Below are 15,204 nucleotides of genomic sequence, written 5' to 3' on the forward strand. Positions count from 1 at the left end.
AACCAAACCCTTTCCGCTGGGGTGTACTTGGTTGCTTGTGTGATCAAAGGTTTCAGAAAGTGATCTCTTGGGTCTCTATATAAGGGGCAGGCTAACAGAGAATGAGTGATGTCTTCCACCTGAAGTTGGTCACAAATGCAGTCTGTCCTTGTTATAGTGGCCGTCACTTGGAAACACCAAATATGTGGAATATTTAAAATGCACAATAAGCCCAGCATCCACCACAATCACACATGCACCTGCTGTCAGAGGCAAAGATGATGTTTGGTAGAAAGCTTAGTGTGCAAAGTTTGCAGCTCCGTTAATGGTTTGTTATTTGGAACAGAGCTCAAAGATTTTCCCTTTTATCGTTGCAGGCAGAAAATGGCTGCACAGCAAAAACCTGTTATAAAGCAATGGGCTATTTATGGCACTTCTGATTATTTCTATCTGGGTTTCATCATTAACCCTTTAGGGAACTTCACATTAGCGATGAAAGAGCTGCATCTGGAGGAGGAGGAGGCTGCAAAAACTTTGTTCAGTAAAAGGAAGCACAGCCAACGTACCTCCCCAACACTAAAAAGGCTATTGTTGGAAAAAAAGAATAGAAAAGGGGCAACATTATCCTCTCCTTTTAATTTTCTGGCTTTTCAACGACATTATTGCTATGCGCACAAGAGTGTGGGTAACTCACACACAGACACAATTTGCCCCATTTCACTGTGCCTTGTAGGAAAGGAAAACATCCCATCTGTGCTGGGTAAAAGAGCCACAATTTTTCTTGCCCACCCTCACATTTGCAAAACAAGTAGCCATATACATTAGCTAAGAAGGGAGGGATTCATTTTCTGGCCCTCTCATCTCATACATTAAACTCGCTATAGGGTTACTGTGATTGAAGGACTCTTCCTCCTACCACTCTGTTGGTGGAAAGAAGATTCACACTTGCCCAAAGGAACTTTCCCTCCTCTCTTCTCCCTGTGGCCCCCTCATATCTGTTTCAGGACTTCCCCCAAAAAACTCTGGAGCAAATTTGGGGAGGGTGCTGGGTATGCATGGGGGCAGGAGGAGAGAGGGAAGTCCTGTCATGCAAGCATAAATGCTTGCACATTGGATTCTAACCATTTCCTCCAACAAATGCACTGAAAATCTGAAACGACTTGTTCTTGGGAGTGAAAACAGGTGAATTTCACCTGAAGAAGGAATAGTTGAGCTTTTTCCTGAGGGTGACCCATGGCAGATCTCCCATCTGAATTTATTTTCAGGTAAGACTGTTGGGTGTTGTCACCACAAGGGCAGATCGTTGCCAGATAAAAGGATGAACAATCCAGGAAACCTCTTTTGTGGAGATGACATCACAAATCAGAACAAAACTATCACATCAGTGTTACGGTCAGTCACAGATATTTCATTAGCTAACTACTTGAAAGCAATTCCCTATGCATAACTTGGACTGAAGGGAACTGTTCCTGGCTGAGTGCTTTTCTTTATTACACACCTGGGCTTTCAGGATGCTGGTGGTCCAGTCCCACAGGTCGGATTGCCCCATGCATGCTAAATACCTGCAGAACAAACACTCCCTGTTACTGCCAACATTGGTGACTTTTGTCCCACCCTACTCCCTAGCAAACAGGCATTCCCTGGAGCAGCTAAAGGCGGCTGGTGTCTGACTATGGAAGTTTCATTCAACCATTGGAACTCACAGCCACCGAGATTAGGACTGGAGGATTTGTAATTTCCACTTGGAACCTGTGAGCTTGCCCAGTTCTGCTATAACAGATACCAAAAGGAGGAAGTGAACAGGAGACCGTCACCTTCCTCGATTCATGTTTCTCTTCTTCCCTAACGCTGCCTGATGGGCATGGCAACTGTGAGCAGTAGCAGGGCCGGTCCTACGGCCAGGCTGGGTGGCGCAGGGCACCACGGCGCCGGCCCGCCAGGAGGGCGCCGCGAGCTGTGCCCGCCCGCTGGCTGGCTGGTCCGCCATGCAGCTGCGCCCACGGCAACCGCGCTGTGCCTGCCCGCTCGCCCGCCGCCCAGCAGCACCTGTGGCAGCCGCGCTGTGCCCACCCACCCACCGTGCTGGGAAACGGGACGGGAGGGCGCCAGAGGGATCCGGTGCACCACGGCGCCAGGGGCGCTTAAGACGGCCCTGAGCAGTAGCCAGACGTGGCTGGTCTTAGCCAGTGAACTGCCCTCATGAGTGATGGAAGCAGCCCTTTGGTGCGTCCCCGAGCAATTGCACTCTCAGGCTGAACAGCAGCCTGTAAGAAAGTGGGTGATACACCACCTGCCATTTTAATATGGACGTGGGATGGCATTTGTGCACTATATTCACATTCATGCATCAGAGGCAGTCCCATCGTGACAGGCTCTTTCCACCCTGTCCCACGCAGTGCTTGAGATGAGAAAAGCCCTGGTGCAGAGGAAGGAAAAGCGGGAGGAATAGCTCATCTCCTCACGCTGAAAGAACAAAGCAACATAGAAAGGATACTCACAGTTGCTGCTTTTCTAGAACCAGAGTGAAACCCCACCTGTAGCAGAGATGGATACAGAGCGAGACAATCACCTGCTGTCATTCATCTGATGTCATAATTACATCAGGCAACTGACGCCTGCCAAAGTTCAAAGGGGGCAGTACTTCCCAAGCTCCCATGTCATATAGGACACCAAGTGCAACTGCTGGCCAAAATGGCCTTGTAGGCCAGACAAGGAGGTCTGGTGGTTCAAGTCTGGCCTGCAGGCCCAGGGGTCTCCCCCACAACCCCACTACTGTAAATTCAATGGGATCCCGTAGTCACTTACTGTGAAGGAGGCTTCAGCTTTTTTCGAATCCCCATGTAAACCTTGGCCACGTCTAGCATCCATTCTCGCTCTGGCTTAGCACTCTGAGGATAGAGAACCGGAAGGTGCAATCCTCATTCCAAAGGCATAAAGCATTATTAGCTTTCCCAAAGTATAAAGAAAGGGCAGAACTCTTATCTACTATTTGGGCTTAATTAACTGGGCAATTAACTGGGAGATGCTGCCTTTTTGAGAGAGGTTGGATGGAAAGAGACAAAAAGGGAGCTGGAGAGACAAAGGGACTCTCTTCTACTAAAACAGATCTTCAGGGCCCTATGGGTATCCTACAGTTTTGTGGTTTGGCAAAAGGATGGAAGGACCACTCCTTGAAATCTGTAATAACAAGAGTCTACCTTTGGGATGAAGGAAGCATTAGTACAGAGGATCATTTAGTCCATGTGAAATACATGGTGCTCTTTAGCTATTGAGGTGATGAAGGTAAAGGTAAAGGGACCCCTGACCATTAGGTCCAGTTGCGGATGACTCTGGGGTCGCAGCGCTCATCTCGCTTTATTGGCCTTCATGTGGCCAGCATGACTAAGCCGCTTCTGGTGAACCAGAGCAGCGTATGGAAATGCCGTTTACCTTCCCGCTGGAAGGTATCTACTTGCACTTTGACGTGCTTTCAAACTGCTAGGTTGGCAGGAGCAGGGACCGAGCGATGGGAGCTCACGCCGTCGTGGGTATTCGAACCGCCAACCTTCTGATCGGCAAGCCCTAGACTCTGTGGTTTAACCCACAGCACCACCCGCGTCCCATTGAGATGGTTCCAAGCTCTGAAACTTGGTATACCAAGATAATGGCAGCCAAAAAACCAGTAGCCCTCAATTATGATTAAATTTGTTGGTCACAAAGCAACTTACAACCAAACCTTAAGAGCGATTATTGCTGGTTTGCTTTAATGGTTGTTTTTTGGAAGTTGTCTTGGGCTGCTTTTTACAAGCTAAGGCAGGATGTAACATTTTAAAATAAACAAATGTATTAGTTGGGTTGCTATACCCGTTTCTCTTTCAGTAAAAGCAACTTGCGGTCCCTGATGACAAAGTAGCGCTCCTGAAACTTGTTCCCCAGGAGTTTGGGCAACTCCTCACGGCACTTCAGCAGACCACATTTGGGGCTCTCACGTTTAGCACCTGCAAGGAAACACGAACATTGGCAGAGAGATGCTGCCTAACAATTTTCAGAGCAGTGGAATTATGGAGCCAGCACTCAGAGGCCAAATAAGAGACAAGTTGTGGCTCCTTTCAGCTTTTAGATTCTGTGATGAATCTGAACAAAGCAGCCTTACATTGAGTCAAACCACTGGCCCACCAAGCACAGTGCTCCACTTTAACTGGCAGAAACTCTCCAGGGTCTTGCACAGAGATCCTTCTCATCATTTGCTACCTGAGATCCTTTAACTGGAGAAGGTCACCTTGGGACTCTGGGTGGAAAGCATATGCTCTACTTCCGATCTACAGCCCCTCCATAAAATAACTTTGCACAGTACATTATGAACATAGGATGTCCTGACTCAGAGTTCTGGCCCATTGAGGCCAGCATTTTTTTCTCCGATTGGCCACAACTCTGCAGAATTTCAAGCAGAATTTCTCAGTCCTGCTACCCTGGCTAAGAGCCCCAGACTCTACTGCTATATCACAAAAGTGAGCAGGGGCTGACTTGCTTGTTACCAGGGCACCAACAAGCTGGGCTGCACGAGAAGGGGATGCTCACTCACCTGTGAAGAGGCAGCTGCCTTCCCTGATGGGAACCTTCTTCACCAGCAAATAAGCAGAGCTGGGTTTGGGCAGCTTACACCACTGCAGGGCCTGCTCCAGGACCTTCTCCTTGGGATGCAGGGGGCGCTCTGAAAAACAAGGGCCAGAAAGAGTCCAATGTATGTCCAGAGACCAGATTCAGGGAGCGGGAAGAACATTCACAAAAATGATCGTTACCAGACGGTCAAGAATTTTGTGCAAATTTCATGCGTGTGGCATGAAAACCCTAGGAACATATTCTAAAGCTGTATTTTAATGTAATTATTGTTAAGCAAGTGGTGGGCTTTTAAAATGTCATTATTTTAATAAATGAATAAAAGAATGCCTTGGACAGATCTGTGAAATTCTGAAAAACCTCTTCAGCTCTCCTGGCACACAGACCCAGCAGAAAGGTATCACCTGCTTACCTAGTTCCCCATTCTCTAAGACTTCAAAGGTAAGCCAGATGTCCAGGCTGGGGGCCACATTTCGCATCTCCAGCACCTGATTGGACAGCTCTTCTGCTCTCATTACGGGAGACACCTGCGAGGTGATGAGCAAGCAGAGTTCAGTCAGCCAACCCAGAGGCAGGAATGTCGGCATGTGGTCAAGTAAAGGTGCAGAGTCTGACATTAGAACATTACAGTGGTACCTCGGTTTATGAACACAATTGGTTCTGGAAGTCTGTTCATAAACTGAAGCAAACTTTCCCACTGAAAGTAATGGAAAGTGGATTAATCTGTTCCAGACGGTCCGTGGAGTACTTAAACTGAAGTGTTCATAAACTGAAGCGAACTTTCCCATTGAAAGTAATGGAAAGTGGATTAATCCGTTCCAGACGGGTCCGTGGAGTACTCAACCTGAAGCGTACTTAACCCAAAGCATGGTGTAATTGGTTCCGGAAGTCTGTTCATAAACTGAAGCGAACTTTCCCATTGAAAGTAATGGAAAGTGAATTAATGCGTTCCAGATGGGTCCGCGGCGTTCGTAAACCGAAAATTCGTAAACTGAGGTGTTCATAACCGAGGTTCCACTGTATACACAAATCTTGCAATCAGTTAATGCATTTCAGCCTAGAGTTGGAAATTGGCTATGAAGTTCATGGGCATTTCTATGTCTCTGTTAGAGCTGAGAGCCCCTCCATCCTGCCCAGGGGCAGCTCCATGGTTCTGGCCGCTCCAGTGGATTTCCTCACACAAGCAGCCTTTCATGGCTCTGTGAAAAAAGCCAGTGACCTCAGTCCTGTATTACCCAATCACCAGGGGACAGTGGCACTTGAGAGGACTGTTGCTCACCTTAAGTGTGACACAGCAGTCAGGGTTCTTCTGCTCCAGGTAAACCTCAAGGATGATATCGCCAGCCTGTGAGAGCTGTAGGGAGAAAGGTGAGGGGATAATTAACGGTCTAAGTTTCTGCGTGTGGGTATGTGGAACAGGGACTTTTCTGTGACAAGATCTTAATGTCCAGCATTTCAGACCATCCACAAACATTAACTATTATTTTTACTAGGCTACAGCGAAGATATGTCTGGAGCGGATGCTAACCACACACAGTCAGGAGCCTTCGTGAATCCTCATGGATCCAAGCCCTCGCATAATGTCTCTTGGGCTGCTGTGGTTGCCTACATATCTGCTGGGCAACATGCCAAAAGGATGGGCAAGCGAAACTGCAATACCTGGACATCCCTCCAGGTAGTAATCAAACTGTTCTCCAGGTCCATCTGCAACACCTGGTCTTCCTCTATCTACAGGGCAGGAGAAGCAATGCAGTTAGCATGGATGCCAAAAGGCAGAGGCCTACTGTGAAGTAACAGGGAGAGCTGTTGGGTGAAGAGGCAGGCGACTCACATTGAAGATGGGAACATAGTTGTCAATCAGTTCCTCCATCACCTTGACTTCATGTTCCCCCGTTCCGTCCGTTTGGAAGAGGCTGGGTGCAAAGAGCAGAGCTAGGTTTTTGGTGGTCATCTGGTTGAGGTCAGCACATTTCTGAACCCTGCGATATCGAATGAGAGAATGCCGTGAGTGGAGGTGCTTCCAAGGCCGGCACTCTTCCAAGCAAGGGGCATTCTAGTAGCCATGTTTGCATATATCCACCAGTCTCCCCCATGTGCAGACGTGGCTCCCTCTTCTGCTTCCCTTCTATCTCCTATATCTCTGGTGTCCTTCCTCCACAGGTGGATCAGAAGGCTGCATGCAAGATCTTCTTTACTTTGACACTTTCCCATCTCTCCAAACATCTTCCTTGAAGTCTGGAGAACAGTATGAAATGGAGCATAACTTTCTTAATTTCTCCACTTCCGACATGTGAGTCAAACAGGGGCGGGGGAGGCAGGGGATGTTACTCAAAAGGACACATTTTTGGGTGTGTGTGTGTGTTATTTTTCAGTCCATGCACATCCCCCCCACCCCATTATGGACTGAATGAGTATGTTGGAGGGGAGAGTGGGAAGAACTGCATGGATTCCGTTAAGCAACTTTTAAGTGGTTCTCCATGTCCTGATATCAACAGGCCAATGCCACAGCACAGCATTCACTGAAGTTGGTTAGCAGAAGCTGGACTGTCAAAGAAGAGAAGTCTGCAGAAGAACTGCACACTGGATTGGTTTGCTCAGCCTGGACGAGGGAACTCAACTAGAAAGTTTCCATGTCCACCACTCTCCCAACCAGGGAAATCCTAGCAGCCTCTGATCTCCTCATGCACATCACCATTGTGCGTTGTGCCATCCAGGTGTGTCATCTTTTCTCAGGACTTAAAAGCAACCAGAGTGCTGAAGGGGGATGGAATTTAGACTGGGACTGTGGAACTACAGGAGGGGGACTTAATCCTTCCTGGCACCATTTCCCTCATTTTAAATCCAGGGTCTGAAAGGTGTTTTTTTGTTCTAAACAGAACACCTTCCACAGGAGCTCTGGGAAGCAAAGAGTGATATTTTTGTGGAGGCCACTGAGAGCGAGTGTAGACTGACCGGTACAGGTGGCCAATCAGAGCAGCCAGGGTCCTGCCATTGAGACGGGGCAAGCGGTTTATCAGCTCCTTGTATCGCTCCAATCTTTGGGGCTTCTGGGAGATTGCTGAAAGGAAGCAGCACAGAATTAAACTTTGGTAAACGTACATTCTAAATATTATATTATGTTCTATTTTTTTACTTTATTTATTTATTACATTGATATCCCACTTTCCCTCCAAAAAGCATATGTGGTTCTATCCCTCCCTGTTTTATCCTCCAAACAACCCTTAGCTGCATAGCAGAAAACGTCATGGCTGAGTGGAGATTTGAACCCTGGCCTCCCAGGTCAACATGTGCTGTTTCAGATGGTTTTTGAGACATTCTTCTGCTTTAATTATATCAATACATACTGGGCTGTATACAAGCAAGAAGAACACCAAAAAAGAAGGGAGCCTTTTCTGGCAATTGGGAAGATCTTTACATAGCTGCCAAGTTATCCCTTTTTTTAAGGGATTTTCCCTTATGCTGAATAGGCTTCCTCGCGAGAAAAGGGAAAACTTGGCAGCTATGGATCTTTAGTATGCAACAGAGCCTGTCTTCCTGAGCAACTTGGTACAAGGAATGCTTGGCTATGATTTTTTTTAAAAAATAAAAAAGTTTACTCTATTTTCCAAATCAGGTTGTCTGTTTGGCCAATCTAGTTCAGTAGTTCAGTATCAACTCTTCTGATTGGCACTGGCTTTCTTGGGTGACAAGCCCAACTGCAGGTGATATTAACAACGGGATTAGCAGTTCTGTTGTGTGGGGATTGTAATCCAGATCACAGCATGCAGGGAGGAAAGGTTTCCAGCTGTAGTCACAATCTCCGCATATACACCTGCCCAGCATGGCAAATAGCATTAGGGGAAAAGTTCCCTTTAGAACCAAATGAAGCTTTTTTCCTAAGGTTTCTTGCTCTCTCTCTCTGTGTGTAAGAGGTGAATTTCATGGAGACTGCAGCCAGGGGCAAAGACTTAAAGCTCCCCTTCTCTCCTCCCTGCATGTTACAATCTTGAGACCCCCATGTCCTGAAAAAGTTGGCATTTAATTTTTAAAAGTTTGTTAGGGTCACATGTAGGCAGACTCTCAGTTTTGTTTTTCTTGACACCATAGGAATCTGGATTCACAGGATATGGCACTGGAAGAAAACTTCTTTTGTAGCTCAAATGTATCCCTGCAGTGAGCAAAGCTTGTTGTATGTAACTCCCAAAGTTGTCCCCACTGCAGTTGGGATCTAAGGAGTGAAAGGAGGCTTCAACTGCTGGCTGGCATATAAAGGAGCAGCAGCACAGGAAGTCTGGTACCTGCCGCCTCCTTCCACTGAGGGTGCAGGTATGTGGTGAAAACAGGATCCTCCAGCTCCCGGAAAAACCTCTTCAGCACGTCTGTCACATCCTCAATGAAATTGTCACTGATGCGCAGTTTGACGTTTCGAGCATCCCGTCGGAACTCCTCCATCAAAGTCTTGATTCGAGACTTGGCTCCGTTCTTCCGATAAATGCCTTCATGTTGTAGCCCTGATGGAGGAGAAGGGGAAATGAGAGAAAGGTAGCCCAGTGGGAAAAAATGGCACCTAAGGGCTGTGTCTTTGCAGTTGTTATATGAAAAATCAGCAAGGAGATCAGCAAGTAAATGGGAAAGAAAAGTTGCAACTGATTTATATGCATTGCGCAAGAGTGGGACTCACATTACACACAACGCTCAGTTTTCTTTTACACAAAGCAGCCACAGATGCTGCAATATTGAGTAGAAGACCAGCAAAGAGAAGATAATGGAGACTGTACCATTTTCAGGTAAAATTCCCCATGTTGTTTTTGGTGGTGGGAGGCTACTGATGTGTTGGCTCACAGTAGAATATTGACTTTTGGCCGATGGGAAGGGCCCCTGAGCTAGGGTTTTTTGTGCCCTAGGCGAGATCACCTTCTGGCGCCCCCCCCAAAAGTAATAAAAAATAAAATAGACAAATAGAAAATAGAAAAAATAGAAGAAGAAAAATAGAAAATAGAAAAAATAAAAATAAAAAATAGGAAAAAATAAAAAGTAGAAAAAACAAAAACAAAAAAACAAAAATAAAATAAAAAACAATTGATCCTCTCCTTCTCCTCCCCCTCCTCCCCCTCCTCCTGCCTGCTTCCTCGCAGCCGCTGCGGGACGAGCTGCCCAAGCGAGGAAGCCATGGAGAGGCGAAGGAGGGATGCTCCCTCGCAGCCACCGCTGCTGCCGCCGCCGCCGCTCAAGGCCAATACCGCCTCATCCTCCTCCCCGAGCTCGGCTGTGACAACGGCGGCAGCGGTGTGAGGGGGCGAGGCGGCGACGACGACCGGACGCTCAGCACACCTCCCCGGGCAAAGAGACCCGTGGCGGCAGCGCTGTGACCCGTCCATGGTGGCGGGTCTCTTTGCCCGGGGAAGTGCGCTGAGCCTCTGGTCGCCGCCGCCGCTTCGCCCCCTCACAGAGACAGCGGCACCGGTCTCTTTGCCCGGGGAAGTGCTCTGTGAGGGCGGCGCTGGCGGCAGTGCGGGCGGCCGGCGGCTGTGCTCGCCAGCGCCCCCTCCATTTCAGGGGCGGAGCTGAGCAGCCATCCGCCAGGCTCCGGTGATGCGCGTGGAGGCGCTGGCGCTGGCAGTGCGGGCAGGTGGTGGGTGGCAGGTGGCGGGCAGGCTCGACAGCGCCTCCTCCATTTCGGCACCCTAGGCAATGGCCTAGTTTGCCTAAGTGGCAGCGCCGGCCCTGCCCCTGAGGGACTCACCATACTGGGTGATGAAGGCAATGCAGCTGTTCACGATGATGGGGATGCCACTCCTGCTGAGCTGCTGGTCACGCAGAGCATTCCCTTGCCCCCCTGCTGAAGCCTGAATAGCTGCGCACCATGCGGAGAAGTCCAGCCGCGACGCTCCTTGAAGACAGAACGTCCTAAAACAGAACACAGAATGAGTGCGACTGGCAGGCGAGGAGGGTGGCACCTGTCTCTAGAGTTTGGGCCAGACCTAGGAACGCAAGAAGAGCCCTCCAGGACCAAAGGCCCATTTCCGCCCGGCATCCTGTTCTCACAGCAACCAACCAGATGCCTCTAAGGAAGTCCACAGGCAGGACAGGAGTGCAATAGTTCTGTCCATGTTCAGCATGACACGCCACTCTTTCTTACTTGGGATTTTCTTCCTTCAAGTCCACTGTTCTCAGAACCACATACCCACCCCCCTGCCACACTCAAGCCCAATTCATTGGCTCCATCACAACCCTCTGTTTTCTGGATATTACCCCCACCCCCACCCACCTCATTACTAAGACTCCTTTAATACTGTCCTCTACAACACAATAATTTAACACTGTTTCCTCCACTCTCCTGCTTGCCACTAACTCTTCTTTATGGCGCAGAGTATAGTTGTTTTAAAACCAGACATATCCTATATCTTGCTCCTCTCTGCTTGCTGGATGCAGGGGAACTGGCAGAATAACAGGGGAACGGGCAAAGCTATTCCCAGGCATGGATGCTGAGGTGGTGACAGCCAAGGCAGTGAGTTCTGTATCAGTTGTCAGGAGCTCTGGGGGGACACTAACCTTTCACCCTGTTCTTTCCAGGCACAGGTCATGCAGTTTAATGCTCCATGTCCGAGCATGGGTTTTTATGTGTTTTTTTGGGGGGGTGAACATTCTTGCAAAAACCCGCTCTTTAAAGCTGAATTGGAGTGGACGCCAATTTGAATTTTCTGCAGATTGTTGTTTGCTCCAATTCAGCTTTAAAGAGCGGGTTTTCACCCGGAAACTTTGGTGCAAGGGGGAGGCACTTGGACATGGAACTTTAAAGTGCAGGTCATGCCTGGACAGTGCGGAGGAAAAGTAAGTGTGGGAAAGCTCTCAGGCAATACAAGGGACCACAGGCCTTCTACCTGACCTTATGAAGGTGTTTGGACCACTCACTGCTCAGGTGTAGCTTGAGCTGGACTGGAACTGCTGCTGGATCAGCAGTGACTGGCAGCTATCTCCATTTTGTAGGAGTGGTGTATTTGTAGGAAGAGCAGGAGGAAGATGAAAGTGAGGAGTCATAGCTCAGGGACTGCTTCTTCCCCCAAAAGTGTCATGTCATCACTTACTGGCGACACCAGTTACTGGTGACACTTGCTCCCGAATTAGTAGTTTTTAGGCACTTCCTTGCCTGTGAAGGTTTTTGCAAGCTATCTTCCTCCTCGTTGGCTCTGAAATAGGAGCCAAGCAAGGTGGGCAAAACCAAGGCAGATTGGCAACCCTGGATTGTCTTGCTGCTGTCAGCTCTTCTAATCACTCTGTAACACTGGGAGGTCTACCTGCGGACAGGATAACAACCCTTGAGGGTGGGTTGAAGGGAGAAGGGCACACTCTCCATCTAGAATGCGGCCAGTTGGCTTTCTCCACCAGGAAGGTGCTGAAGGGGAAGAGAAGGCTGCGGGTTGACTCTGCTTTTCAAGGCAGGCTCAACTCCTAACATGCCCTTCTCTTGTTTCGGTCAGCCAGTCCCTGCTGCCGCTAACCACATCTTCCCAAGGAAAGCTGGGTTTTGCTTTGTTGAATTATCTGAGGGCCCTTCCTCCTCACACATCTCACCGCCCCATCTCCACCAGGATCAGCATCTCTTTCTTCTCTGGACCATCAGCAAGGGGAACAACACCTACAAGGGAAAAAAAAGCAGCGGATAGGGAAATCAGAGAAGAGGCCTGTGCCTTCAGCTAAGCCTGAATGCGGCTTCCATTCCATGCCAGAAAAACTAATAATAATAAAAGCCATAGGTTTATTATAACATTCAAAGGCTCGTGTTGGCATCTCGGCTGCTCTGAAAGTTGGGGACTGTTCTCTTAGGGCAGGGACTACTCACTGAGCTCCTGAAGCTGCCGCAGGTTGATGCTGTCCTCGGCTGCCCCCTCTTCTCCTGGGCAGATGAAGAGATGAGATTTCTGGAGGATGAAGAAACCTTGCAGCCACTGGTTGGGATTCAACATTGACTTGTAGCAGAGTCTGCCCACCTTCTGGAACTCGTAGCCCAGCAGGCAGTGGCAGCTGAGAGGGGTGAACCACTGCAAAGGAATGAGAAAGCAGACCTGGAGAGGCAAGCCAAAAGGATAATGCAGAGGCCCTGTAAAGGTTGGCCAGAGCATGCAAAGGTTGGCCCATCAACCTCCTGTTTGAGGACAGGAATGGTATATGGTCAGGTCAGAAGGATACAGCCTCACTGGAAGACGGACGGGGCACAGGGCAGTGTGCAGATGAGTCTGGCATGAAACCAGAGCAGAGGAATCTACCACATAGCAATTGTTCCTTTCTCCAATGCCATGCTTTAGCTCTTAAAACTGTGTGAGACACTTCAGGACTCCTAAGTGCCAAGTGACTAATATTGAAATAAAGAATGACAACAAAAGCAACAACAACAATAAAGGGGACAAAAGAGAGATCACATTCTGGACCTGGGCTTAGAGTGCCCTAATGAAGGATAGTTTGACTGGTCTGGCTGTGTTAGGAGAAAGTAGTGCCTGTGCTTCAGAGGTGCATGAATAATCCAGTGTTTTGACACTTTTCGTGGGCTACTCCTGCTCCACACCATTACCTTGCCAAGGGCACTGGCCCACGACTGCAAACTGTCTGGCCCATCAGTCCCCAGCTGCTGCATTCGCTCACTGCTCAGATACAGTTCCAGTGCGAAGTGGAACCTGTTTGAAGCAAATGATAATGTCATGGAGAATGGCTGTCTGGGGAAGCAATTCTTCCACTTTTACTCAGAGCCAGAATAGGCAAGACATGAGGCCATATTCGCTTAGAGCATGAAGCTTTTAATATCTCAGAATCGTGGGTCATGGGTTCGAGCTCCATGTTGGGCAAAAGATTCCTGCATTGTAGGGGGTTGGACTAGATGACCCTCAAGTTCCCTTCAAACTTTATGATTCTATGATTCTCCCCAGCAAGGAAAATAGTAGTTTTGAGGACAATTTAGATTGGGAAAACAGTGCAGAAAGAAGTTTGAACTCCAATCCCATTTAGGCACTTTTTAAAAGAATAAAACAGAAATTTTGAGAAATGCAGTCATGGACCTCCTCCATCTTGCAGGTGGTTAGTGCTCAGCCACACCCTGGACATGCCTCCCATGAGAAAGAGACACAGGCTGCTCACACAAGGAGGAAACTGGTGTGATTCTGCCTTCCTCAGGCTCCAAGGGCCAGTTCCCAGTACTGTAGTGGCTCCTTCTCATTCACCTCACAGAAACAAGTGGTGACAGAACTGGACCAAGGCCCTCCAAAGAGCACAGCCAGTTTTCTTTTTCTGCCGGGGGGTGGGGGTGGGGGGTGGACAGCAGAAGAGGCACTGCCAACCTTTGTAAGGCTTCAGATATTTGCTGAAGCAACATCATCCCAGAAGAGGTGAGTGACAGGGATGGCCAGCAGAGCTCATGGGGGGCTGTCCTGCCAAGGCCCTGCCAAGCTACAGTCCTCTAAATCTGACTTTCCTTGACTTGTCCTCACTTTCTGATACTTTATGTGATACCTTACCAGATGGGACTTTATGCGATGTAACTTTTCTTAAAGAAACCACTCTGCTGCCGCTTTCCCTGCAAACTCCTAGCCCTGGTAAAACAAGGTATCAGGCAGGTATACTGCTTTTTGACACTTCTTTTCTTTCCCATGATCTCACTTGAAAGCATTGGGCTAGACACTAATATTTCTTTCATATTTAGAAAAGAGATACCAACTGTTGCCATGTTTAAATTGCCCCCTTCCGCATTCTCTGCAGTGAATAGTTATGGTAAGTCTATTTAAGGGAGTGGTTTTTGGTAACCCTCTCCTGTGTATTTTCTTCAATAAGGTGGTTACATTAGGTGCTTTTTAACTTCTACAGGAAACGGCGTGAGGGGTAGGTTTAAATGGTTCCAATGCTGTACAAATGTTGTACAGTGGTACCTCTACTTACGAATAACTCTACTTACGAATGTTTCTACTTACGAATGGAGCTCCGTCCGCCATCTTGGATGCGGTTTAGATAGGATTTTTTCTACTTACGAATTTTTAGATAGGGTTGCTTCGACTTACGAATTTTTTCTCCCAATGCATTCCTATGGGATCCGCCTTACAGATTTTTTCGACTTACGAATGTGCGTTCAGAATGCATTAAATTCGTAAGTAGAGGTACCACTGTACATGGTTTCCTCTGACACATGGGGTACGTATTTGGCCATATACATCTGAGACATGAATGAGAGCATCTCACTTCATTGTGGTTACTGCAAGAGCAGCCACTATGAAGAGGGCAAAGCACTGTGAAAACCAACAGTAGCACATGAATGACAAGAAGTAGCATGAAACACCTGGTGGCTGCCAGGGAGAGCAACTGTGTGGCATCACCACTAGCAACACACCACACAGATGTGACCTGACTTCTGTCATGATTCATTTTAGGGATAGCTTTTAGATGGAAGGGGACAAGAGCTGAACATGTCATATTCTCACATACCTTTCTGAGGAGATAGGACTAACCAGCCCATCTGTTCTGTTCACACCCAGTGAAATCACATCAGCCATTTCTATCTTCCCCACAGGCTCAGAGCTCCTGTCAGTCTCATAGAAGAGGAAAAACTTCTCCAGTGAGCACCAGACTCTCTGAAAGTCTACAGGAGAGAGAGAGCGAGCGCGCGTTGGCCAA

General features: G+C 48.3%; 1 protein-coding gene across 7 annotated transcripts in view; it reads right to left on the reverse strand.

Annotated features, from left to right (window-relative positions):
• The window catches only part of ARAP3 (ArfGAP with RhoGAP domain, ankyrin repeat and PH domain 3), a 40,127-nt gene that overhangs the window by 4,166 nt on the left and 20,757 nt on the right, over positions 1 to 15,204 (reverse strand). For all 7 annotated transcript variants that reach the window (XM_088675048.1, XM_035103413.3, XM_088675046.1 and 4 more), the window contains exons 16-31: positions 15,016 to 15,169; positions 13,121 to 13,223; positions 12,395 to 12,593; positions 12,127 to 12,190; positions 10,298 to 10,461; positions 8,853 to 9,065; positions 7,528 to 7,633; positions 6,407 to 6,554; positions 6,235 to 6,303; positions 5,855 to 5,929; positions 4,988 to 5,102; positions 4,541 to 4,669; positions 3,823 to 3,956; positions 2,785 to 2,867; positions 2,478 to 2,513; positions 1,478 to 1,541 (exon numbers count right to left, since the gene is read on the reverse strand). In XM_088675048.1, coding sequence (XP_088531174.1) covers positions 1,478 to 1,541; positions 2,478 to 2,513; positions 2,785 to 2,867; positions 3,823 to 3,956; positions 4,541 to 4,669; positions 4,988 to 5,102; positions 5,855 to 5,929; positions 6,235 to 6,303; positions 6,407 to 6,554; positions 7,528 to 7,633; positions 8,853 to 9,065; positions 10,298 to 10,461; positions 12,127 to 12,190; positions 12,395 to 12,593; positions 13,121 to 13,223; positions 15,016 to 15,169 — 1,856 coding nt within the window. The remainder of the gene's footprint in view (positions 1 to 1,477; positions 1,542 to 2,477; positions 2,514 to 2,784; positions 2,868 to 3,822; positions 3,957 to 4,540; positions 4,670 to 4,987; positions 5,103 to 5,854; positions 5,930 to 6,234; positions 6,304 to 6,406; positions 6,555 to 7,527; positions 7,634 to 8,852; positions 9,066 to 10,297; positions 10,462 to 12,126; positions 12,191 to 12,394; positions 12,594 to 13,120; positions 13,224 to 15,015; positions 15,170 to 15,204) is intronic.

This window comes from Zootoca vivipara, chromosome 8, assembly GCF_965207765.1.
Source record: "Zootoca vivipara chromosome 8, rZooViv2.hap1.1, whole genome shotgun sequence".
Lineage (NCBI taxonomy): Eukaryota > Metazoa > Chordata > Lepidosauria > Squamata > Lacertidae > Zootoca > Zootoca vivipara.